General features: G+C 40.1%; 1 protein-coding gene across 6 annotated transcripts in view; it reads left to right on the forward strand.

The window, feature by feature from the left end:
• Nucleotides 1-6,170: 6,170 nt before the first annotated feature.
• The window catches only part of tprb (translocated promoter region b, nuclear basket protein), a 28,041-nt gene continuing 7,900 nt past the window's right edge, over nucleotides 6,171-26,311 (forward strand). For 5 of the 6 annotated variants that reach the window (XM_031313870.2, XM_031313873.2, XM_036006949.1 and 2 more), the window contains exons 1-41: nucleotides 6,215-6,365; nucleotides 6,751-6,855; nucleotides 6,961-7,034; nucleotides 7,695-7,791; nucleotides 7,899-8,002; nucleotides 8,185-8,349; nucleotides 8,640-8,732; nucleotides 8,874-8,954; nucleotides 9,266-9,353; nucleotides 9,505-9,645; nucleotides 9,759-9,859; nucleotides 10,239-10,436; nucleotides 10,544-10,651; nucleotides 10,748-10,974; nucleotides 11,270-11,433; nucleotides 11,618-11,760; nucleotides 12,768-12,916; nucleotides 13,025-13,187; nucleotides 13,352-13,486; nucleotides 13,575-13,715; nucleotides 14,034-14,202; nucleotides 15,306-15,472; nucleotides 16,054-16,206; nucleotides 16,426-16,542; nucleotides 17,064-17,267; nucleotides 17,577-17,764; nucleotides 17,994-18,141; nucleotides 19,113-19,250; nucleotides 19,492-19,623; nucleotides 19,743-19,849; nucleotides 19,975-20,185; nucleotides 20,348-20,494; nucleotides 20,774-20,972; nucleotides 21,092-21,285; nucleotides 21,809-21,882; nucleotides 22,079-22,272; nucleotides 22,462-22,752; nucleotides 23,574-23,728; nucleotides 23,830-23,910; nucleotides 24,402-24,590; nucleotides 24,717-24,866. In XM_031313870.2, coding sequence (XP_031169730.1) covers nucleotides 6,215-6,365; nucleotides 6,751-6,855; nucleotides 6,961-7,034; nucleotides 7,695-7,791; nucleotides 7,899-8,002; nucleotides 8,185-8,349; nucleotides 8,640-8,732; nucleotides 8,874-8,954; nucleotides 9,266-9,353; nucleotides 9,505-9,645; nucleotides 9,759-9,859; nucleotides 10,239-10,436; nucleotides 10,544-10,651; nucleotides 10,748-10,974; nucleotides 11,270-11,433; nucleotides 11,618-11,760; nucleotides 12,768-12,916; nucleotides 13,025-13,187; nucleotides 13,352-13,486; nucleotides 13,575-13,715; nucleotides 14,034-14,202; nucleotides 15,306-15,472; nucleotides 16,054-16,206; nucleotides 16,426-16,542; nucleotides 17,064-17,267; nucleotides 17,577-17,764; nucleotides 17,994-18,141; nucleotides 19,113-19,250; nucleotides 19,492-19,623; nucleotides 19,743-19,849; nucleotides 19,975-20,185; nucleotides 20,348-20,494; nucleotides 20,774-20,972; nucleotides 21,092-21,285; nucleotides 21,809-21,882; nucleotides 22,079-22,272; nucleotides 22,462-22,752; nucleotides 23,574-23,728; nucleotides 23,830-23,910; nucleotides 24,402-24,590; nucleotides 24,717-24,866 — 6,036 coding nt within the window. Of the gene's footprint in view, nucleotides 6,366-6,750; nucleotides 6,856-6,960; nucleotides 7,035-7,694; nucleotides 7,792-7,898; nucleotides 8,003-8,184; nucleotides 8,350-8,639; nucleotides 8,733-8,873; nucleotides 8,955-9,265; nucleotides 9,354-9,504; nucleotides 9,646-9,758; nucleotides 9,860-10,238; nucleotides 10,437-10,543; nucleotides 10,652-10,747; nucleotides 10,975-11,269; nucleotides 11,434-11,617; nucleotides 11,761-12,767; nucleotides 12,917-13,024; nucleotides 13,188-13,351; nucleotides 13,487-13,574; nucleotides 13,716-14,033; nucleotides 14,203-15,305; nucleotides 15,473-16,053; nucleotides 16,207-16,425; nucleotides 16,543-17,063; nucleotides 17,268-17,576; nucleotides 17,765-17,993; nucleotides 18,142-19,112; nucleotides 19,251-19,491; nucleotides 19,624-19,742; nucleotides 19,850-19,974; nucleotides 20,186-20,347; nucleotides 20,495-20,773; nucleotides 20,973-21,091; nucleotides 21,286-21,808; nucleotides 21,883-22,078; nucleotides 22,273-22,461; nucleotides 22,753-23,573; nucleotides 23,729-23,829; nucleotides 23,911-24,401; nucleotides 24,591-24,716; nucleotides 24,867-26,311 lie in introns of all 6 variants that reach the window. The other variant, XM_036006948.1, reaches the window with a different exon arrangement.

The raw sequence follows: 26,311 nt of genomic DNA on the forward strand, positions 1-26,311 counted from the left end.
TGCATATTGTGTCTGGAAAAAAACATTCATGAGCCTCTGGTATTTTACCATCATCAGTGAAACATCATCAGTGAGGAGTTCATCCATGTCTGTGTATTCCCTATTGTGAAAGTGGGAGAAAGTCATGGAAATATACAAAAAAGAAATCAGTCTTTTTTAGTCTTTTTTTAGTGACTCAGCACACACTGTAAATCCGAATTCGCTAACTCAACCTAAAAAAATGTTGGAAACGGCTTGCACTCAAAACTTTTAATTTAGTACAGTATGGTAACATTAAAGTTTTGAGTACACTAAACATAAAATAAATGTGTCACATTAGTGTTATCTGAAAGGAAATTTATGTCAGTTTAACATAATTTTTTTAGTCATGCAACAAAAATAATTAGTGTTTTCTTAACATATTATTCTACGTTATATTAACATTGAATGATCAGGTTACTTAATGTGTATTTATATGTTTATTAAACACAAAAAGTGATGTGTCATAACTTGTTAATTTTATGTACAAACAACAATTAAACAGTGAAAACAACATTACCACATCTATAGCGGAGATAGCATGAGTGTTTGGGTGTGGCCACCCAAGGACCCCATGCTAAATAGGGGCCCCTCTAAAGCCGCTGATCTTGCATCACTTTACACAAAAGGACCACTAGTGAAGTGACACACCGCAGCTTAATGGCTGAAGGAACCCTATTACTGCTCAAAGTCTAATGCTGCAATACTCCAGCTCTTATCAAACGTAACAGTCACTTAACTCATGGTTACAAATGTAAATCAGCACAACAATGACAATTACCAGGCAACAAAAATTCTAAGCAGACACGTTTAATAAACGGAATTCATAAAGTTATTTGTATTTCGAACAAACTGCAAACTTTTCAGCAAATTTTAACACAACTCTATTTACCGCCTTGCATCATGGGAATTGACCAGCCAATGAACCAATTGCATCTGACTGCAGTACGATCAAATCAAACATAACACAAATTGTATGTATCCTTTCTATTCAAACATTTTAAATTAGACAAACAAAGAAATGGAAGTTGTTCTCAACCTTTAAATTTAACGTTGCTTTGACTAGTTAAAACTTAATTATGTGTACTAAAACATAATACGTTTGTAAAAACACAAAACATTGTGGCAGTTTTATGGTAAAACAGCACAAAATATTTGTGTTCAGCATAACTCTGGAACTTATGTTGTAATTATGTGTTTTTGTTGTGTTAAGTGAACACAATATTTTCATTTTGTTGGACATGAAAGTGACCGCTTGTCATATGCACATAAAAACATTGAGTACGTATTTTGACAACCATTTTTAGGTTTACTTAACTATCAAAATATATGCTAAGTGCACAGTATATGTGTTGTTAATTGGCCTTGAACTAATTATGTGATGTTGACGTTATACATTTAAGTAGAATGAACTCAAAAGTCAGAAATTGTTGACTTAACATAAAAAAATTATGTCAACCTCACATGGGATGATTTTTTGTGTCAAATGAACATAAAGTTTTTAGGTTGTTTTGACAATCCTGAACATTTGTGTGGACGTAACATTAAAATTTTGTGTCATGGATGGATTGGGGTTTACAGTGCAACAGTCAATATCATCATCATCATATTTGATTTTGTTAAGGATTTGTTAACTGCGTATTGGAATATGTTGAAACATAGCCTAGTATACATGTTGTTAAGAATAGAAAATAATAATAATAAAATGACATAAAATAGTAAAGTTTTGCATTGCATTTTATTGATTTATGATAGACAGTCTGTTGATTAAACAAACGAGATACAACGTGTTCACTACAGAGCTTTAAAGGTGCTGATAGGTGGAATTCTTTTACCTTTGGACAGCGCCAGGCTAGCTGTTCCCCACTGTTTCGAGTCTTTGTGCTAAGCTATGCTAACCAGCTGCTGGCTGTACCTTCATATTCAGCGTACAAATAGGAGAGTGGTATCAATTTTCTCATCTAACTCTTGGCAACAAAATAAATAGGCCCCGTGAGGCAAATTTGTGTACAATCAGTGTATTCAAAATCAAAAGCACCATCAGAAGAAACCTGCAAAATACACGGATGCATGCAAGGTTACATACCACTGCAGAAGCTGTCTCTCTAATCTCATGTTGAAGCAGGCTGTCACATGTTAAATAATCTCATCTGTTAGTCTTGTAGCAGAGACTTGACTCCACTGTGACCCCAATGAGCTGCAGGCATGCCAAAACCACAAAATAAAAGCCAATTAAGATTTTTAAGTAAAGACTTGCAATATTAATCCACAATCTTGATATGTCGTGAATCAAATTAACTTGCCTCATACTGTATATTTGTACTGAAAATGCCACACACACATCCACTGCTACTGTAGGACACAGAGGTGTGTTATGAAGGTAGACTTGATGATAACAATGATGATCTCTTCACTTACCAGGCAGTCAAAACAGTATAATTGTTTATTTTCAGTTTCCTTTTCTCTTCAACTGAATTAACAGTGAATACAATGATACAGTCTCCCTTTTACCATGCAACATAGGCATAATATCAGATAGCAGCAAGTAATGCTTCATCAAAGAGTGTTATTTGATGCGTAGTGCAGAGATTTATGCTGAGGTAATCAGGCTAATCCTTTTACAGGATTAAGGTGGTAGCTTTGCTAGTAAGCCTAGCAGTATACTGACTGCATTCACACCTGTTCAGGTCCAAAGACAAAAAAAAGGGTTATAGTCATCTCAATCCCACTGTTAAATTGAATAATATGAGGTTACACAGAGTATGCCATCTTTATACCTTTGCAAAGCACTTCAAAGCATGATCTTAGTTGTCTACTTTTATGTGGTTTTATGTAAATTCCAATAATCTCTGACATGTTGCCTGCAAGGAACTCTTGATTTCTAATTACTCAAAATGTAAGAGCTAGTGAACTATGACACGCTAACACATATTTCTCTGAGGATATACATGTGTCTCTGTTTTCACAGCACCGCATCTGGCACTACTAGAATAGCCTCTAGCAGGAAACACCTAATTTTCTCACAGTAGCGTGTCTAAGATTTATCAAAACCTTTTGGATACCACCCACAGGAGCTTTCTGAGGAGTGAGAGGTTTTCCTGAGGTGCCCAAACATGTCAGCCAGACTGGCTGCTGCTGACCTAGACTACAGCACTGTATGCAAGTTGCCAACTAGCCAAACACTCCCATTCTGACTCTTCAAACAGTGCATATGTGCCACCACTGGCCCACAATGTTCACCTCAACTAAAGGAGCTTCTACAGTACCCAGGAATATGCCTTCAAGCTTCAGCCACACTTCACAGAAATGTACAGTACTGTACGGGCTGCATTCTTCCAACAGGGATGAGGGTTCAGTGAGTGCAACACAAGCCACAAAGGTCCAGGCAAGGGTTGAGAGAAGGTTCACTTTAATATAAGATGACTCATCTGTAAACTCAGAATAAACAATAAATCATTAAGAAGTGAGAAGGTGTATTTTTGCTTCAATATTCTGTAGAACATATAGGCTACATAAGCATAGGCATATTTTAGCAGGTTTACTTTATCTGGATAACTATGAGCAAAATTTAGAACAGCTTTTGTGTGTTTCAGGTTTTATGCAGCAAAGTTACCCAGTGACCTCAGTGAACTTGCTCCTTGGAAAAGGCCACAGAAACGAATGTTTACCTCACTGTTTAACCCTGCAAAGACCACCTGATCCCACCCCCATTTCTGACGTTTTGATTCCCTCTTTGTTTATGCTGCTTCACTAATTGGAGAAGTTTTTTGATTTTTGTGTTTGGAAAGCCCAGCTGCCACGCTCTACTTCACCCACATAAAAAACTATTTCACTGAGGTGATGTCATGACATGGCAGTGGAGACCTGGTTTGAGGCGCGCATGGCCCCTGTGCCCAAATATGGACAACGGATGTGAGTGAGATAACATAACCACAAACTGTGCTCACTGGCTGTCATCATAAATGTAAACCTCTTTCAAGTTACTTTGTTTAGATATTTGTAAGTTCATCATGACTCATTGTTTTGAAGGGATGTAAATGTTATCCTTTGACTCAATTTCTCCTGATGAGATTTAACATGTACGTAGTTAAAAACTACTTTTCATATGAGTGGAATGAGAAGATACAATGCAACCACTACATCAACCCAGAATACTATCGTGTTAATGCTAAAACAAAGGTGGAGCGAGCAAACAGTTAAAGAGAACAAGAGGGAGGATGTAAGAGATAAGAATCAGAAGTATGAGGATGAAAAAACAAAGCTGTAACCACTGCAGAAAATAAATTGCAGTGCACATACCACCCCCACATCAAAAGTTCACATTTGGGTTGGTCTTATTGTCATTGTCACGCTAGGCTGACTGGACAGATAAATGAACTAATGCAGGGATGTGGGAAGGGATGGGTGGAGGGATAAAACTGTCGAAATCATTACACATCTAAAGTTCTTGTCACTGCTGCATTTGTTTGTCGATGTAAAGAAACTTGTCAGCACAACTCAACTACCTCAAACACCATATTGCAGGGTGTCTGTGTCCATGCTTCTAGGCTTCCCTCTCATGACAAGTGCTGACAACAACCAACATGGTTGACTCAGATTAAGAGGTTTGCACAGCAATGTGGCTATAGGTTAATGTACATGTTGGTATCCAGGCGTGACTGCCGAGTGTAATAAAAATAGTCTTGCTGCCTTGTTCGTGCCGGATGTATCACCTTGGTTATGAACCAATAAACCACTGAGGTATTTGTCAAAACTGGTCCAGACAGGGTCTAAATACCTACCAGGTATGTCACCAGGGATGCAGTAAATAAATGACTGAAACTGAGGAAGTAATTAAAGCCCACACAATCCCACTTAAGGCGTATCAATATAACTAAAACTATTAGTTGCTAGTTGCTGTACACATGAAAAGAAAACATGTTTGATGAATTTTAGAGAATCACTCTTCAAGAACCTCTTAGGAATTTAAAAAAAACATTCTCTGCTTTAACATTTTTCACATGATCTGCTGTTATAGCCCTAAATTGTACAAAAGTGCACTTTTTATATTATAAATCATGTTTGAGTATGAAGCTTTAAAGAGGATGAAGACAAGGTCAATAATTTTGAAACCCTTCAATGACAAAATTAGAATAATCATATGAGAATATATTGGATGCGTTCAAAGCCAAGATATTAAAACTGAGGTCATTAGTCCAATCCCCAGCCGCAGCCACCAAAAACAAAGATCACAAAAGAAATCAACTCAATGTTGTGGATGGTGAAAAGTTTGCTACTGTGGTTTGTGCTGTGCTGTTTTGTATTATATTGTTTTGCACCTAATTGTAATATAACTGGAATCTGCCAAAGGTTAGTCTGCTTGGTCATCTCTGGACTTCCCAGGAGTGCACAACTTAAGTTTATCGAAAAAAAAAAAACCTTTGCAGAATTACGTCCTCCTTCTGAGTAACACACACACACACACGCACGCACACACACACACACACACACACACACACACACACACACACACACACACACACACACACACACACATACTGATACTGTATAAATGCATGCCTGCACACACACAGCTGTCTTTAAGTAGGTGTTGGCGCCATCTGCTGACCATCTTCGACTGAGGCAATATTCAGTCAACACCAGACGCAAAGGACAAATAATATTAATAAATGAATGGTTTTAATCCATAATGATATTCAACTAGTTATGTTAAAACAAATGCCGAGCTACAACTGTTTTTTAGTGTATTCCTGACTTTGGAAACAGTACTTTAACAAAAAATATGAATCCAACCCGCTTACACTTTCTTTTAAATAACAAAAGCTAGTAGGAGCTATCTCCATGACAACTGAACAAACTGGATACAGTTTAGAAGAAAAAGCTAGTAGGTCCCAATTTAAATACTGTAGCCTACATGAACTGAGTCTTACAAGAAAGTCCCTTAGGGAGAGACTGGAGTCATGTAGGAATAATGCAATGCAGGTATTTTGCGAGACTTTTTAAGATTCCAACTGTATATCACTGATGTTTCCCTATCATATTTAATCATTTTGATTATAAGAATCTGCACACTGCATTGGCTACACATGCTTGTTTCTGAAGTTTAAATGTAAAAAATACAACTCCCATAATGCTTCAGGAGCATTCAGAACTCAAATCGGAAACTGCGCCTGCTCGAACTGTTGTTGTCGGAAAAATGGCGGCACTGCTGCTGCAAGAGTTGGAAGGTTCCGAGATATCTAAGCTACCAAAAACAATTCAAAATAAACTCGAGAAGATTTTTTCGGATCAGCAGTATGAAATCGATTATTTGAAAGCACAACAGGAACAATTTCGGGTTGACAGCGGTATGATATTTTCTGGTATAATGTTGCCTAGCGATGCTTGTGTGCTAGCTAAATGTTTTACTTTACTCATCATGCCGGTTAACGGAACACAGTTAAAGTTTTTTTGTTGTTTCTTTGAACGTACTAGCTAACACATTATAATTACACTGTTAATTGTCTTATGTCTTTTAACGGCTTTAGGAATTTGGACCAACGCTAAAGCTTGGCAGCACTGCAGGTTAACCACAATTTGACGCTAATGAGCTAACGTTAACCTACTGAGCTAGCTAGCTAGCGTTAGCGTTGACAACGTGACATTGAACAGTAATAGTTACTGTATAAAGTATTAACACTAACGTTAGCCAATTAACCGTTTCATGTTTGTGTGTTTGCTGACCTTTTACAGAGCAACACTTCTTTGAAAAAGTTAAACAACTTGCTCAGTGTCAGGAAGAATTTGTGTCCCAGACTCAAGAACATCTTAAACTGAAAGAGGAGTTTACTAAGCAAGGTAGAAGTGAACTTATTGCAATATTATACACGGATTTAACTTGACTTAGCTTCTCTGGTTTGTATTAATTAATGTTATCGGCTATCTTCAAATCTCCCCTTTTAGAGGAGGATCTTAAAAGTGTGCGTCAGAAAAACAAGGAATATGAATCCGCACAAGAGAGGCTATCTTCAGAGCAGGTAAGGCAAACAAAATCAGCCATCTATTCTGTGTCTACCTATTACGGATTTTGTAATTAACACAAACTATGTCAAATGTTGCAGGGATGCTTACTTGTTAGAAGAAGTAACATTAGTGCTGTTAAAGTCACAGATGTCTACACTAGACTCAATTAACTTATCTGGTCATTTTAGTGCAGCTTTTCTGTATATTTCAGATGTAAGGACTTGCCTGCATTAGTTTGCTATATGCTTTTTGGAAAAGTAAAAGCATGCTAACATGTCAGGTGTATTTGGTTTTTGTGTCTTTGTTTGAATTGCCTACATTGCACACATGTAGAGGAGAATAGTTTGGAAAATGTTAAATAAACAAACATGTTAAGTTGGGGAATGGACCACATTTTTTAATTGGCTAGTTAGTTGAACTAGGACTAGTTAGTTAAACTAAGGGTCAGGGTTGGAAAAAACAACAATGGAATGGTAATCTATTTAGTGACTGGTAGATTTTGGAATCCACCAGCCACAGTGGTAGGTGGACAGAAAAGTTAATTTGCAACTCTGCTAAGGGTTATATTGATGTCACCAAAATTCCTTATGAGATATTATCTGCAACGCAAGGAGCGCTTAATTTGTATGCGATACCAGCAATTACTATGGTTAAAATAATGCTTCTCTTCTTAGACTTTGCTGTCAAAAGCCAAAGAGGAACTTGAGGCAGAAAAGCGAGAACTTGTACGAACACTTGAAAGGAGATCCTTGGAAGTGGAGCATTTAAATGGTATGGACAGATGGATTAGTCTGGAGACCTTTAAAACTTTTTATTTCCGTTCATACATACTAACCGTCACTTCAACATGGCACTTGTTGTTTCCGTTGCTCCACTAGATGACTTCCGGCAACTCAATGATAAGTTGGTGGAGGTCAACACCTCTAAGATGGCCCTGCAGATGAAATTGGATGAGCTTGAATCAGCTGAAGTCAACATAAAAGTAAGCTATGTTGCTATTTTAACATTGATTGAATAATATCTTGGTTTAATAATTTAATTTAATAATATCAGGTTTGTCTTTCGAGGAAGTGACTTTGAAAACAGCTATTAGCTTCTGTTATACTGCACATGTTTCCTTATAAACAAGTCACTGAATAAAGTTTGGGTGGTTTGCCGTTACAGTACAAGGAGAAGCGCATGGAACAAGAGAAGGAGCTGCTGAATGGCCAAACATCTTGGCTGAACGAGGAGTTGAAGGCTAAGAGTGAGGAACTACTGTCCTTGTCCCGACAGAAGGGAAACGAGATCCTGGAACTGAAGTGCAACCTGGAGAACAAGGAAGACGAGGCATGTCTCTTTTTTGTTTACATAAAGATGTTTATAAAGCTGAATGACATGGAGAAAAAAGCAATGTAAGCAGCAGCAACAAATACAATGATAATGATAGCATGACTATTTCATTTGGCCAAATTATATTGCATTATATGTAGAGCTAAGGTGTGATGTACCAACCATAGACCAATAGTTGTAAATAGACATGGTACATGGTGGATGCAGTCATTTACTGCCCAGTTATGAATGATTACCATCATCTCCTATGGTCATTACTTAATACATTTTTTGCTTGTGACTTTCAGTTGAACGGACTCCAAGACCAAGTGGCCAGTTTGAAGACTTCAAATGAACACCTTCAGAAACAGAATGAGGACATGATCAGCAAACTAAAAGAAGTATGTGTTTGATAATTCTTACAGCCTATCCCAAGTTTTCATCCTGTCTTGGTTTACACAGAAACAATAATTCCATTGTTGTCATGTACTTTATATTCTGCAACAAAGTGATCAATATTGTACACTCTTTGCTCATTCTAGGCCAAGGAACAGCAAGCTACCATGGAGGAAAAGTTCAGAAACGAGCTGAATGCCAACATCAAGCTTTCCAATCTATACAAGGTATGTATATGTATGAGAGCAAGCCGATGTGATGCAGTACTTTGTACCACCAAAGCACTTACTCCCAGGGATTAATTTCAGTTTACGTTCATAGAGTATCACTGTTTCACATTTTCAGAATATGCCAGAGCATCTCATGTCTTTTGGCTCATTTGTTTAGATGAGATTTTTAAACATAGTCCAAGACAAAATAAATGCTACATATTTCTTTCACCTGGGATTTTATATTTACCATTACTGAAATGATGTACTGTGTATTACATAGTTCCTTTGCCGTTATTTTGCCATCTCTAACGTTGTTGTGGTGGCAGGGAGCAGCAGCGGATTCTGAGGCAAAAAGTGAAGAGCTGAGTGGGGCAGTGGAGGAGCTGCATAAGCTGCTGAAGGATGCTGGAGAAGGTGCGAGGCAATAACAGAATGACCACAACTTCCATTTTTATTATTTAGTACTTGACTTCTTCCTAGAGGGGGAGAGTCTGAATATGCCTAATTTAGTTCCCAGTTGTTGGTTATTCCCTCACGTTTGCTCTGTTTACTCTTTCCGCCACAGCAAACAAGGCCCTTGAGGAGAAGTTGCAGGAGATGAACGGTGCCACAGACAGAAGTGTTGCTGAGCTAAAGGAGAGGATCCAGGGTCTCGAGAAAGAGCTGGACAATGCCTATGAGCTGCTATCAAGTTCTAAACTTAGAGGTCTGTTGGGTTAATTCTGGTACTTTCTTGAATTTAAAATAAGCCATTATCAAGTCTGGTAGGGATTTTCTTTAAACGACTTGTGATCTCTCTACTACTTTTTGAATGTCCAGGCCCTGCTGGTACTTCTATGCTTGCAGAAGAGCAAATGACAACAATGTCTCCAACAGCAGCTGCTGTATCCAAGATAAAGCCCGGGATGAAGCTGACGGAGGTTTGTGCAACTGATTTTTAACACCACAATTACTTTATTATCAACCTTATTAGGATTTGGAAATAGGTCTGAGGGAATGCCTTGTGACAATTGGTTTTATGTTGATGAGGTGCAATGGACTGCCACAATAGATTTCCAATATTATTTGATGTAATGCAGTCTATAGACCATATTAAGGTCAAGCTTTTGTTTGGTTTTATTTTAGAAACACCACGAGTGCTGTTAGATTACACCATTATGGGACTGTTTTTTCACAATGTTTGTTATAGACTTGCTTGTGCTAATTAATTAAGTTGTATTAAACTGTTTGAACTAACAGTGAGCCCAGTTGTCTGCACTGCTTTTTCCTGGACTATTTTGCTCTCACCTGTATTTTCAGTTGTACAGTGCATATGTAGAGAGCCAGGAGCAGTTGCAGTTGGAGCGATTGGAGAACAAGCGGGTCAACAAGTACCTGGATGACATTGTGCAGGAAGTGGAAGCAAAAGCCCCTATCCTCAAACGGCAGAGGGACGAACATGAGCGCTTGCAGAAGTCAGTGGCCAGTCTTTCTGCCAAGCTGGAGCAGGCTGTTATGGTTGGTTATGCAGACAGGTTAAATGTATATTCAGTGGAATGTGATTTTCCTTTAGATTACTTTGCTGTTTTTCCTCCATTATGTTTATATTATTGTGTTTACTTCAGGAGGTGCACCGTCTGCAAAAGGATGCTGATGAAGCTAACAAGCGCTCCTCTGTTCTGGAAAGGGACAACCAGAGGTGTGAACTGCAGCTGGGAGACATGGCTCAGCAGGTGGGTGCTCACTCTCTTATTCCAGTTTAAAGGATAATCCTGGTCAGATTTCTCCAAATTGTTATTTACCATGCCAACCATGGTCTTTCCTGCCAGGTGCGCGTCCTGCTGATAGAGCTGGAAGAGGCTCGTGGAAACCATGTGGTTCATGATGAGGAGGTGAGCTCAGCTGACGTCAGCAGCACATCGGAGGTGATCAGCCAACACTTGGTGACCTTCCGTGGTGTAGAGGAGCTGCAGAAGCAGAATCAGCGTCTTCTGGTGGCCCTTAGGGAGCTCAGTGATGCCCAGGAGAAAGAGGAGTTTGAGGCCACTGGCAACAAGTACGTTAGAATGTGTGCTACTGGGTTCTTTTAGTTTCTTCGTTCTTTTGGTTCTTGTAATCAACAACAGAACTGTAAGTGAGGTAACTGGCTTTTTTATGTGTGATGTCTTGCTATCCAAATTCAGTGATTGGTAACAACATTGGGAGGAAACAGTGCTAAAGAACAAGAGTGCCAAGCATTAAAAACACCAAAACATGCCATCTCAACTTACATTTATATTCATACATTTATTATTATAAGTAACCGAAGATGTCAAACTGTCAGTTAGGCTAAGAAAGATGATCTGTTACAGACGTGGTGAACTGGAGCAGAGTTTGGAGAAAGCCAAGGTTGAGCTGGAGTCCCTGAAGGAGCAGCGCGGGCAGCAGATTAAGATGACTGAGTCCATCGTAAGGCAGAGGGACATGTACCGCATGCTGCTTGCTCAGGCAACCGGAGTCAGCTTCCCTCAACAAGGTAACAGACATGAGATAAACCAAGGGATATACTACTGACACAAGACAGGATATCCTGTACATGCACATTTAACTGCTTCCATTATGGTAACAAGCAATTTTTAGTAGTTCAGTTTCAGTCCCATGGCAATGGCTTAAACAGTGGTTTTCCTATTTGACTGAACTTTTGAGTGTTTTTCCTTAAGGTACACCACCTGAAGAGTTCTCCCTGGCCTCCACCCCCCGACGCTCACCTGCAGCCATTCCCACCCCAGGAACACCCACTGCACTTGTCTCCATGGCAACAGAGTCTGCTGAAGCCTTGGAGGCTAAGGCAGCTTTGCGACAAGTGAGCAAACCACGATATAAGTTTATTATCTGAGCAACACAACAGTCTTGTCAGCCCATGGTGCATGTCAAGCAGTGCCCAGCACATGACCCATGGGAATAACTCAATTTTAGTTACAGGCATTATTTTGCCTGATGTTTACTTTACTGTAAAGCACTCCATATTCAGATTTCTCTGTATCAATGAACATATCAAGGCTATCTGTGGGTCAGTGTTTATGGACATTGTCACTCACTACAAGCACAGACTCTACTGATGAGCTTCGCTCACTCGTTTTCCATGACTGCCACTAGATGACAATGTGTCTATATTGATAGATCTGCATTTACTACACATGCTAATGATGCTAGAGAATGAATTGGAGTGAAATGACCAAGTGCAACAGTGCCAAGTGGGCAAACAAGAAAGAAACTAAACTGATTAGGATTTAAGTTTATTTGGTTCTTATTTTATTAAAGTCATCAGAAAATGTAAGTGTGTATGGCACTACAGTTGCAGACCAAGATTTCACTGATGACTTTAAAGAAGTATTTTACAGCTGGAAAGAGGGCCTTTAATAAAACTATATTATCTTCTATGCAGTAGAATGGCGCAAACATTTTTTAAACAGGTGCTACAGAGAAAAAGGGGCTGTGGCGTGCTATTCCCTTTGGCTCAACAGGTAGAAAACCTACAACTACCAGAATGTGCTGCACTGCACCAAACTAATAAACGCTCCTGCTGGTGGGTGATGTAATGCGTTAACGTCACAGAATCAATATGGCGGCCGGCTGGTAACAAACAATCTTGTTTGACAGTTAAACGGTAAGGCGAGAAATAGGCAATGCACTAAAGAATCTTGGAATATATTTGATCAGCGCCTAGTTTTACGATTTATCTGAGTTTTGTCAGCCTCCGTTTTCGCAACAGGAAACAGTATGGTGCCCACTTCCTGTTGACAAACTGGCGTGAAAATGGTATTTCTCAGACGATAACTAAACTCTGTTGATAAAAATGTCTGGTTGCAGTTGCAGGAGGTGTTCTCCACCTATAAGAAGGAACATATGGAGAGTACGAAGGCACTGACGGAGCAGAACGAGAAGCTCCAAGATCAGATCTCTGACCTTCATTCCCAGAATGCAAAGATATCCACCCAGCTAGAGTTTGCCTCAAAGAGGTAAGTTTGAAAAACCTTCTTCTGGTTTACTCAACATTAAATGTGTTTAAAGAATACATAGGAGAGTACATACAGCACTAAAAAGGATGTCTGTCTCAACAATATCAGGTATGAGATGCTGCAGGACAACGTTGAACGCTACAGGAAAGAGATTGCTTCCCTCAGAGAAAAAGGACAGAATATGGCCGCTGCCTCACAGAAGCATGAGCAGACCATCCACACTTTGAATGAGGATCTGAAAGCTGCCAAAGAGAAACTTACCATGGCTGAGGTTTGTCTTTGTTCCAGCAACCTTTATCTTTTTCATGGTGTTGTTTGTGCCTGATTTTGTTTTCTTTGCGGTTTATCATCACGATTGCAGTGGTGCTTGATTTGGTTTTGGGACTGCTTGAGGAATAGTAGAGCCATCTAGACTTATCTCCTCCTGTCTCTTAGGGCCATGCTGAGACCCTGCGTAAGGAGAGAGACATGCTGAAGCTGGTGGAGTCCAGGCTGAATCAGGAGAAAGAGTCAATCATGAGCCAACAACAGAGCCAGAGCCTGCTGCTGACCAACCTCCAGGCCATTCAGGTAATCTATAAGTATGACATTTGTCACATTGTTTCACACACATAAACACAGTTCAAATTGATAACTGATTTTAACTGTGTTCTTCTAGGCCACTCTTGAGCGTTCAGAGACTGATACACGTCAGCGTCTAAACAGCCAGTTGGAGAAGCAGGAACGAGAGATCTCCCAGCTGCAGAAGAGGCTGGAGCACGAGGTGGAACAGCGCCACCTGCTCAGCAGAAACCAGGAAGTAAGCATAAAATTGATTGGTCTGCTTTCTGCTAGTATACACAATTGTTTCCCCTCAGTTATGTCTGCCTAAGTTATGTGCAAAGGTGTTGTGGTGTACTGATAAATCAGTACTGTTTACTGGGTTTAAAGAACTTAACTTCCAGTTTAATCTTGAACATACCACCTTTACAAATGAAACAAATGCATTACAACCCAGAACCAGACACATAATAATAATAATAATAATAATAATAATAATAATAATAATAATAATAATAATAATAATAGCAACAGAATAATAATTTGCTTACTTCTCGATGTCACTGATTTCTCACAGATCCAGTTGCTGGAGGCAAAGAGGCAGCTTGAGCTACAGCTACCATTACACCAGAAGACCAAGGAGTTGCTGAATGCTGCCGAGTTGGAGCTTAACACACTCCGGCTGCAGTTAGGCAGCAGCGAACCACGTCACACCCTGAGCTCCCCCACCATGCCCATTATCAGAGGTTAGCACAACAAACCCACACACAAGCCAGCGCATACAAGCAGACGTACATAACACGCAGCACAATACACAGAGGAATCCCTACATGTACACACCTAAATGTATAGCATTTCCACTAGTTGTTATCAAATCCCATGTGACCACATAAATGTAAGCAAAATAAATCCTAGGTTAACGTCACTGGAAGTCAATTCGTTTATGGCTTCTCGTAAAGTCCCTGTCTGTGTAATTATTGTTTTAATTACATGCTAGTTTGCATTTTTGGGAATTTTATAAGAACACAAATAAATTGCTCAGATTTTTCACGTTCTGTCTATTTATCTTGTCAACTTGACCGTCTTTTTCAAAAGAAATATGCTAGGATGCTATGATTTCAACTCCTGTTGTTATAACAATTTATATGAGACGGGATCCAGTAAAAGAGCCACATTTTTAGACATTCTAAAATGTCTGAGCCACACTCTTTCAAATGTTTATGGTTTTTTTTTAATCAGTCTTTTTATTGTATTTTCACATACAACAGATACATAACAACCCACATCCCACCCACCCACATTGCACCACTGCTACAAAGAAAAGCAGACTATAAAATAAAAAATTAAAAGAAGGGGGGAGGACAACAACATTCACATCATACAATGTCATTAGTGTTCAACCAATGTAAGAACAGGTTGCCAGATATTACTGAATTTAATATTATTACCTTGTAAATAATAACGAATTTGTTCAAGAGTTAAATAGTGCATAACGTCGTTGATCCAGTGTTTAAATACAGGTGGAGACTTATCCTTCCATTTTAATAAAACAATGCGTCTGGCCAAGAGAGTTGCAAATGCTTTCACAGTTCTATCCCATTTGTCTATGCCAAGTTCTTGTGGTACTACTCCAAAAATGGCAATGACTGGTGATGGGTCAATATGAGTATGCAATGCTCTAGAAAGAAAAGCAAAAATCAGCTCCCAAAACAAATGTTTATGGGTTTTAAGTACAGACTTCTAACAATGTACTTAGTCCATAATCCACCCTCCCTTCCTAAAAGCATACTATTATTACTTTTGTCCAATTTCATCACTCATTTCTGCCCCTGATGCTTTCTGATTTCAGGCCTGCCGGGTTCAGATCAAGACAGAGAGGACCTACAGTGCCGCCTGCGGCTGGCTGAAACCCGGGCAGAAGAGCTGGCAGAGGGCCTCAGGGCAGCCACCTCCAGCATGGAGCAGTACAGAGCCATGGCTCAGAGCCTGGAGGAGTCCCTGGATAAAGAGAAACAGGTGCAAAACAAACCCAAACTGCCTGTCAGTGTTCCACCTCTCATAAAACCATTGAATATAACCATACTCAATTTTCAATTAAAAACACCTATAAATACTACTACACCCCAGGTAATGATCTGACAAAAAATACAGATCGTAATTAATTTGATTACACTGTAAGATTTTTGAAAATGCGATGTTGAGAAATGCTGCAATTTCAATAAACTGAATTCTAATGTGCGGAAATTTATTGACACCACTTTCTATTGGATGATTTAATTTTCATATGCAGCTGCCTACTATTACGTAGAACCTCGCAGAATTAAACAAAAGTTGTCAGCATGCCTCTTGCCAATTAAGCAAATGACACAGCTATTTGTCAAAAAATAAATAAAAATAGCCCTGCTTGAATTAGTTTTATTCTTTACCGCAAAGGTCATGGCATTTTGTGTTGGCTAGAATACAGATTTTCCTAAATACACACTTTTTTATTTTTGATTTTAAAACATGGCAAAAACAAACATTGGTACATTTTTTAAAGATTTAATGAAGGTCATTGTTGTATAAAATATTTATATTTGCAAATGCCAAATCACCAGGTAACGGAGCAGGCACGCTCATCCATTGAAGCTCGTATAATGGAGGCTGAGAAGCAGCACCGTAGGCTGGAGGAGAAGCTTCTGGAAGCAGAGAAAGACAAAGACAATTTAGAGGAACAGAAGAGGAGAGCCCTGGCCTCTCTGGAGGAACAGGTATATTAAATCCCACATTATTAAGCCGGTTTTACACATATTGATTCAAAATGCTATAGATTTTCCTTGAAAAATAGCAGTTCACTTTTCACTTTTTTCTTTTTGTCATTTTTCCCTTACCACATTTAACCTTCTAAGCGCTGTTTTGGTGTTCAGTTTTATTCGACATTATACAAGTAAGGAACACTGTTCATTTTTAATTTGCTGTGTGTCTGTTAGATGAACAGTCTAAGGAACAGTCTCAGCAGTGCCCAGGCAGATCACCAGGTGGTGCTACAGCAACTGGCAGTAGCTGAAGCCCAGCAGCAGCAAGCTCTACAAGACAGCCAGGAGCAAGTAAGCAGCTATCACTGTTAATGATAATCTAATTAAAATCAGCGTACCTGATACTGACCACCTTTTGGTTCCTTATCTCATCTATCTTTAGAGAATGTTCCCACAGAGGAAGCTGTGCATAAGCCACCACAATGTTTTATGTCAACATTTTACCCCCCTATATTTAACATAATATGGATTTCTTAAAATATCCCTCTGTACAATTAGTTATATATTAAATAAATAAATAAATATAGTTATATATTTAAAAAATGATTTGCTGTTTTATCAGTAGAAGAGATTAATTACATCTTGTTATATTCTGTCAAATTCTATAAAAATCTGTGTAGGTCTCCCTTCTCTAAATACCTCCCTGAGTGATCACAAACCAAGTTGAAACATCAAGTAATGTCAAAATCAGCTATTTCAATATCTCTTACACATCTAGTAAACCAGACGTCATGGTGATCAGGCAGTGAAAAGATGATCAATATTACTTTAACATGCAATGATTAGCTCAAAACGTCTTTCCAATTTCCTAGGCTAAGATGGCAGCCGAAGCACAAGATAAGTATGAGCGGGAGATGATGCTGCATGCAGCTGACGTGGAAGCCCTGCAGGCTGCTAAGGCTCAGGCCCTGCAGGCTGTTGGGCTCAGACACCAGCTGGATGAGAGAGCCCAGAGGGTCAGCGCTGAGCTACTGGAGGCCAGGGTCTCCTGGGGGGAGCAGGAGAAGATCATCAAGGTGATTTGATAGACAGGATTAGATATAATAACATAGTTTAAAAGCATTTATTTGGGGTTTGATTTAATCATATATTTACTCAAGGTGGTAATGACTACTTTCTCCAACCGCTTGTTTTTAATAGGAGTGAGCAATATGTTTTAAAGTGCCCATATTATGAAAAAAATCACTTTTTTGTTATTTTGTGTCTCTGGTACTTCCATACGCATACAAACTACAAATGCTGCTAGCGCTAGCTAGTTCAATTATGAACCTGAAAATGAGCATGATATGGCCACTTTAATCCTAATTTCTTTGCTCATATTATAGGAAGAGATGTCGAAGATGGAGAGCCGCTATGAGGAGTTGCAGAGGCAGAACACCCTCCTGCATGAGCAGATCCAGACGATGAGCAGCAAGATGGCTGACAAGTTGCAACATGCTGCCAGTGAGAGTCCCATGAATATCTCCCTCACTGAGGAGGGCAAATCTCAAGACCAAGTCCTTGAGATTCTCAGGTAATGCATGTTTATCTCAAATCGCATTCCTTTTGTGTACTCAAGGAACCTTGCCAATATCATTTATTGTATGTTTATGCTGCTTCATGTCATTTGGAAAAAAACATCAAGGAAATATTCAGCAGAGGTTGAATGCCGCAATCTTTACTAGTATGCCTTCCCATGGTCTTGTTCTTGTCCTTTCATGTTCTTCATCAGTTTTGATATCCTTATTTGTTTTCCATCACAGGTTTGTGCGACGGGAGAAGGAGATCGCAGAGTCTCGTTTTGAGATTGCCCAAGGGGAGAGTTTGCGTTATCGTCTGAGGGTGGAGCACCTGGAACGCGAACTGAAGGAGATGCAGGACAGCTTGAGTGCTGCAAAGGAGAGGATGCAGGTATGTTTTTATGCTCGTTTTTATTTATTTTCTTCTCCTGTCCCCTAGGGCTGCACGATTATGGCCAAAATGATAATCACAATTATTTTGATCAATATATTGATCACGATTAATTATCACGATTATTTGTTGATTTTAACCAAAACAAATTTTATTGTCACATAGGCTAATTATAACTGCTTTCACACCCATATTGTGCTACATTCCTCCTTTGTTGAAGGATACTATGAAGGAGTATGCCATTTCAGCTGTTGTGCGACCGCTTTCCAAACATGCGCGTTTGCTGTGAAAAGATACAGGCAACACAATTTTCTGTTCACGTTAACGGATGTTAAAATCCGGTGCCAATAGGGCACCAGTGCTCGGTATCTACCGGACGAAATAGCAACGCGGATTACGGTGCCACTTAAATGTCTGCGTTGCGCTCTGATGCTCCAAAACAGACGTTAGAGGCAACAGAAACATCGCTGCATGTCATGCTAGTAAACACTAATAACACGTTGCACAGCAGGTAACGTTAGCCTACCATTAGCTACAGTAAGTACCTGGATTAAACACGGCTAAAATGCTGACCGCTAAACGGTGTAGTGTGTCTGTATTTCATTGTAGAGGATTCCAACACCGGGACGTACAACAGTCTGCCGCTAAAGCTATGAGCTAAAAGACTCAAACTAGCACTGGTCACTGCTGTTGTCTGAAAAACAACAGAGACGGGACAAAATTTTGCGTTTTACTGGTAAACCTCGTGACGACTTATGACCGACTGCTATCTGTTGTGGAATTTTCCTCACGTTACTCTGTCCTCTGTGACTGTCTACATCTAAACTAAGGTGCGCTGTGCAGGGAACAACTCTGACTGGCTCATGGAGGCACGTGATCAGAGAGTGGAGCTTTGGGGGAAAAAAAAAAAAAAAAACTTTGATACAGAGCGTTCTATGTGTGACTAATAGCCTAATGCTAATCCTACTCAGGTGACAGCAAAGACCTTGTCTCAGCATGATGAGCTGATGAAGAAGACGGAAACTATGAGCATCCTGATGGAGACCAACAAGATGCTGAGAGAGGAGAAGGACAAGACGGAGCAAGAATTGCAGCAAACCCAAGCTAAGGTATCATTTTTGTTTTATAGAAAAAATGTAGGTGTTGAATTTGATGTGCCCCCTTTAATATGCTATGCGCCAATGATATAATCTATTTTGCCAAATTAAGTAAAAGGACATACTCCTGTTTTTTGTACACCTTTTAACCACTTCACTCCATTATCCTGGGATTATAAGCTGTTACATTTTCGTGAAGTATTCCTGAGTAGGCCTCCAAATTAAGACGTTTCAGCTCATCTTTGTGTTTCAGGTACAAAAGCTGGAGTCAGACATCATGCCACTGCAGCAGGCCAACTCTGAGCTGAGTGAGAAGAGCGGCATGCTGCAGGCGGAGAAGAAGTTATTGGAAGAGGAGATCAAGCGCTGGAAAGCTCGGACCCAGGTAAGGGAAAAGACTACAAAGAAAGAAAATACATAATGCTGTTTGTAAGAAGGGGAGAAATACATCTGTCACATTGTTATCACACCACTAACGCAAAACCTTTTCTCATGTACTTTTAGCATTTGGTGACCCAGCAAAAAGATTCCGATCCGGAGAAGGAGGCCCATCTCAAACGCATTCTGCAGCTGACTGAGGATGGCACCAGACTTAAAGCGGAGGTTCTCAGGTGAGGGATTATAAATGAACTATTGAATTTAATTGACCAGGATATTAAGTGTCTTATTTAATCCCACCAGTTCCTTTTCTGCAACTTTAGTATAATTTTCACAATCCCTTAATTTCTCTCTATAGGAGCAATAATCTAACGACATCTCTGCAAAGCCAGATACAGAACTTGCGTGACAATGTTAGTAAGATAACTGATGAGAGGAATAATCTGAGGAGGGAAGTGGAGACCAAGAACCAGGAACTCCAGGAGAAGTGGCGAACTATTACCCAGGTCAAGAAGATTGGACGCCGCTACAAGACTCAGTATGATGAACTCAAGGTGGAACACGACAAGGTAAGAGCTCAGTAGCTGTTAATCACACTGCCTTCCAAAGCATTAAAACAAAAAGGGCATGGTTGTATTGATCGTTTCAATCCATTTTGAATAGTTGCCTAAAGCCATCCCTGTTGTGCTTGTTTGAGCATAATTAACCTTTTGATACTGTGTATCCTCCAGTTGGTAGCCGAGGCTGCAGCAGGTCCATCCCAAGAGGAGGAGGCTCGTCAAGCCTCGGTTCAGGAGCTGCAGAGCCTCAGAGATTCTCTGAACCAGGCCGAAGCCAAGACCAGAGAGCTGGAAGGACAGCTGGAGAACATCAACAAGGTTAAACCACACGTCGCACAAGTTTCAGCCAACGCCTTCGACTGAACTGTCCACTTTTCAGTTAGACTAATGTTCTTCTTAGCCTGCTGTCAGGGAGGCAGGTCGTGCTTGTCGTACACTGATCGGGTTGCAAGATCATATAGCCTGCGTAGTTAACCTTTAACATCACTGCAAAAATGTTCTTGAAAAAAGTCTTATATAGACAGTGCTCCCCCAAATACGCTTGTTTTTTCTACATGCATAGATCCATTAGTATCATGTCTTCCTGGCCTGTGACAGGTTGTTACAGAGCGCGAGACTGAAGGGCGTAATGCCCAGGAACAGTCCTCCAGGCTGCAGGCAGAGCTGACCAGGCTGAGGCAGGAGCTGCAGGATAAAGCTTCTCAGGAGGACACGCTGAGACAGCAGATGACTGAGAAGGAGGAGAAGACCAGGAAGGCCATTGTTTATGCCAAGCAGAAGATCAACCAGCTCACGAGTGAGAGGCTGTCCTTCATATAACAATCAATGGACCCATAATACATGCCTCTTCTATTTGCCCCTATTGTAGTGTTGCATGTTTTTGGGTTTTTTCTGACCTAAATGATTTATGTCCAGGCACCAAAGACCAGCTGCAGAAGGAAAATGAGGAGCTAAAGCAACAGCGTGAGGAGCTGGAGGTGCGGGTGAGCGCTCTCAAGTCTCAATACGAGGGCCGCCTGAGTCGACAGGAGAGAGAGCTGCGAGACCTGCGAGGCCAACAAGAGAGACAAGAGCAGAGAGACGAGCCACCTGAGGCAGGTCCCAGCAAGGTGAGAGAGTCTGCTTTAAAGTCTTCACAAGCCACACATTTACATTTTTGTTTAATTTTACAGAAAATACGCATCTGAAGTTTAACACATGCAATGGGTAATTTGCTAAACATGGGATGTCAACATGGGATGTATCAGCAGTGTTATTGTTTACAAATAAAATCTTCTTTAGATGTTAGTTTTGTCGGTACCTTCCCATAAACTCCTAGAAACATCAACTTTTCAGCACTGTAAAATGTAACTTACATTTTCAGGTTTGTTTATGGAGTCAAAGATAATTTGCAAAAAGTTAGTTACTTCCACATCATATGAAACAACTAGGAGGATCGTCCATGGGCAATGTCTTGAATACATAATTGATAAGTTAATTAGATTGGATCAGAGAATGGCAACTTCCTGATGTCTAAAAAAAAAAAAAAAAAGCAAGTGGCATTGTTAAAAGTTTGGTGAAACTACAGTATCTTGACTCTCAGCATCTTGTTGGTTCCCATCATGACTTTTGACTTTCTGTCCTGATTTTCAGACCCAGGAACAGCAGAGGGGCACAGAACAGAGACAGATCAGTCTGAAGACGACCCCAGCGGCAGACAGGGGCAGGTATGATACACAACCACTAAAAAATCGTTTCCACTGTAATACCCCAACATGGGTATATAGAAGTGAACACATCATAATTTTTCCTGCTGTTCTGGGATGTTTTTTAGTACACTTGCTGTGACTTGGTCAAGTCTTTCTTAAAATAAATGTACATTAGTAGGGTCATTATTCATGTCCTGATCTTTGTCTCTGTCAGTGCCAGCACATCTGAGCCTCCAACTGCCAACATTAAGCCAACACCTGTGGCTACAGGCAGCAAGCAGCCTGTCAATCCGGGAAACAAACCCACTCCGAGAGCAAGCATCAGGCCAATGATTACCCCAGCTACTGTACCCACCCCAACACCCACAGCTACTGTCATGCCCACCACACAGGTGGAGACCCAGGAAGGTAAGTCTAGCTTCAGACATGAGCTTCCAATGTAGGAAACCAGCCTTAGGACTATTGCCCCTAAACATGAGGGTCAAAAGTTATTCTAGTAAAGGACTTTTCCCTGTGCGTGTGTTAAGTCTTATTAATGCAGCTACAGGCTCAATGGAAAGTTAAATCTGTTTTCCACTAACTTAAAATCATCCACAGCCATGCAGTCTACTGAAGGCCCACCAGTGGAGCATGTCACTGTGTACGGCAGTGCCAGCGGCTCAGTGCGCTCCGCCAGCCCCAACGTCCAGACCACTTTAGCAAGCCCCATGCTGACTGTGCAGCAGACCCAGACACAGGCCACAGCATTTGTCCAACCCACTCAGCAACAGAGCATGTCCCATGCAGAGCCAGCTAATCAGGAGCCATCACCTGTGGTCATTGAGGCAACCCCTAGCTCACAGGCGGAATGGCCTTCAACATCCTCCACTTCCTCTGTGTTTGGCACTGGTGAGAAACTAAACTGTTAAAAATTAAGATAATTGTGGGTTTTTATATGGAATAGCAATACACATTTATATTAGTGCTGTATTTTGGGAAGATATTAGTTTATTAGATGTACAGGAGATACAGCAGATGGGTGTGTGTGTGTGTGTGTGTATGTATGTATATATATGTGTGTGTGTATGTATGTATGTATGTATGTATGTATATATATATATATATATATATATATATATATATATATTATATATATATATATATATATATATATATATATATATATATATATATATATATATATATATAAAAATAAATAAATGCCTTATAGGATATTTAATTCATAGATTTTCAAGCTTCAAAAACAAAACATTCTGCAGGGCCTACATTAAATTGTAAACAGAAATAATCGATTATGGCCCAGCGATTATCGATGCAGCATCGTCCATGTCCACGATTCGATGCATCAATTATTTGATTAATTTCAACACCTCTAATATGCATATTATAATAAACTTATTTGATAGTTTGATTTAACACCTAGGCTCCTGTTTTGCAAATTTTGGAGTGAAAAAAATCCAATGTAGTGGTGTTGATGTTTATACAGATGCTCATTTTTAGAGATAAAGATTAAACAATGATAGACATGAGTGTAGGCGCACGTTGCTGGTACAGCTATCCAGTGTAAGCCACACGGAGTTCCCATTTAATTTATTATTTGCTGCTAAAAAAAAATGTTTTGATTAATCCACCATTTAGACATGGGGTGGTTTTTAAAAGTATCATTTAAGAAGGGAGAATTCTAAACAATATCCATGCCTTATCTCTAGTTTCAGCAACGCCAGGTACCTCCTCCATGTCTAAGAGGCCTCGAGAGGAGGAGGAAAGCGCCACCATGGTCACTGACACGGAGTCCACCCAGGAGGATACATCTAGGGCTCCTATACCTAAGAAGCTACGCATCATCCAAAGAGTGGGTCCAGAGGTGAGTAGGGGGGTTACATAGACATCTTAATAGGTCATTGTTTTAAATGATCTGCATACTTGTACAGTTATGTCATGTAGGTGTCGTGTGTTCTCCTAAAGGAGGAGGTGCTGGTGGAGGACAGTGCTGAGGCTGAGGGGGTGGCACCAACAGACAGTCAAGACGGTGCAGAAGCAAGCCAGGTAGGCCATCACCTAATATAATTAATAATAAATCCCAAAGACCTCATTGCAGTAACAACACTAAGCATTTCTCAACATTATCTTCACTTTTGCTGTTAACCACATTGTTTTGTAATGCATAGAGTATCTTCAGTCAGAGTTGGCAGTTTTTTCTTTGCTTTTCAGAAAGGATAAATATGCTGCAAGTGTTTTACATTTCCTGTTGCAAAAACATGAACATTCTTTTGATGCTGGAGAGTTATGGCCCGCTGCATGATTTTTGTCATCAAGAAATCTTAGAGCTATAGACTCACCATGAAATCTTATCTCCTTGGAAGGAATGTAATTGTATACAGTGTAACAGGCAGGAGTAGTTAAAGCAGAATTAATATGGTAATTACTTGTTGGAACTACATGTATCAAACCTTTTTATGGAAGATATTACCTTTTCCAAAATAGTGTAAATGAGCAGACTGCATGTTGTTTATAGTGTCCATTGTTCTGCCCTGCAGACAGAGGAGTTTCCAGTACTGGAGGAAGGAGATGAGGGTGCAGCCTCCCAGTCCGTCACGATGGACCAAGAGGTTAGCCTGACCCAAAGTGACACACCTGAACAGCTGCAGCACGAAGTGATCGTCATAGTAACAGACACAGAGAGTGAGGATGACCAGGAAGAGGAGGATGAAGAGGAAGAAGATCAGGTAGGGAGTTTCTGTTGAGCATTTTAAAAGGCAATATGTAAAGTGGCATTAAACACCGGTCGCAGAATTTGTCTTTTAAAAAAACACTTGGTTTCCTGCCATTAATGATGTGACTGCTCAATGTAGGACTACGATGAGGAGGAGGAAGAGGAAGAAGAGGAAGAGGAAGATGAAGAGGATGAGGAGGAAGACGACGGAGAGATGGGGGAGGAAGGAGAGGACAGTAACGAGGGGAGCGGAGATGGCAACGAGGCTTACGAAGGAGACGACACAGAGGTTTATTTAGTTAATTGACCTTTCAGCATTATCACAGGTTCATAAAGACAATTGTCATTAAAAACACAGAATTATTTTGCCTTTACAATATGACGTCAATATTAAATAGGCCACAACATAATGAATTTAAAAATAGACCCAAACTTAAAATCGCAATTATCTAAGCTAAAACTGATATCTCTCTTATCTGAAATCTAAAATCCGCTGTCATTTAGGAGTCTGCACATATAGGGGATTGGTGATCTCCTATATCTCAGTCTGACATCTTGGGATGGTCTGTTTGTTTGTTTGTGATTTACAGCAGTTATCTTAAAGTGGAGTAGCACTCTGCCAGGGGCCCGAGAAAAGTTTCCAGGTTCATTGGCTATATTATAAATTTGGCTTCATAGTTCAACAATAATATTTAAATTTTGTAATCTAATAGTTCACAGATTACTTTCTAATCTAACAAATCTATGCTCTTGTGGTGTTCTTTCACATAACCAAGACTATAGAAGTGTAAAACAAAAATGGCTATGTCAAATTATTCCAAGGGACATACATGAGGGGGTTCTGGTATATTCTCATTAGCCGCTTTCCGACCGGAGGGATTTTTGCATATCCTAGAACATAAAATTCCTAGAACCCTTTTTAGCTCGTGTTCTGACTGGACCAATTTGGGGAAAAGTCCTTCTGGCCACAGTTCCTGTAACTCTTTCAGCTCGTACTTCAGGGCTGGGTCTTTTCTCTTTTCCCTTTTCAGCATATGAACCTAGGTCAACGAGGGTCAGGTTTCTGGTACAGACAGACCAACAATGGGACAATTTTCGCCATCTTATTCATCACTAATTTCGCTTCTGACAACGTTTTAGGCAAGAAATTAACTGTTTAGATTTCGAATATAGGCAGTCTTGCGAAAATTGATGCCGAATTGACAATTTGCTTCAAAGTTTTCTGAGTTGAGAAGCTCCATGAAGGGAGGCGACAGCCAGCAGGCGCCTGCCCCGGCCGCCTGCTCGTCGCTCGGCCGTGACTGCCTCAGAGACCCCGCTGTAAGCTGGAGGTCTCTCAGACCGGCCTCGTAAATAAGAGGCTTTTATTTTGCCATTTACGGTTCGTTTGTTTAAATATCACAACACATGTCCATCATAAGATTAACAGGAACCTGTGGTTAACTGTCTTTTCGGAGTTAAACTCCACAAGCGTGTCCTGCGGCTGGCCGGCCGTCAGACACACACACACACACACACAGCGCAGAGGCGGGGGAGAGAGAGATACCCGTTTCTCTTCGGGAGACTTGTTTAAATTATGACACATATGCTATATACATTAGATTTAGTTCATGCTTATTTTTGGTGTATTTCTTTTCTGATTTTAACGCTATGAAGACTGTTGCCGTGCTTGCGTCACTCCCTTACCCCTCCTATTATAGGAGGGCTAAGGGAGTGAGATATAGGAGTCCTATA

This window comes from Sander lucioperca, chromosome 11, assembly GCF_008315115.2.
Source record: "Sander lucioperca isolate FBNREF2018 chromosome 11, SLUC_FBN_1.2, whole genome shotgun sequence".
NCBI lineage: Eukaryota > Metazoa > Chordata > Actinopteri > Perciformes > Percidae > Sander > Sander lucioperca.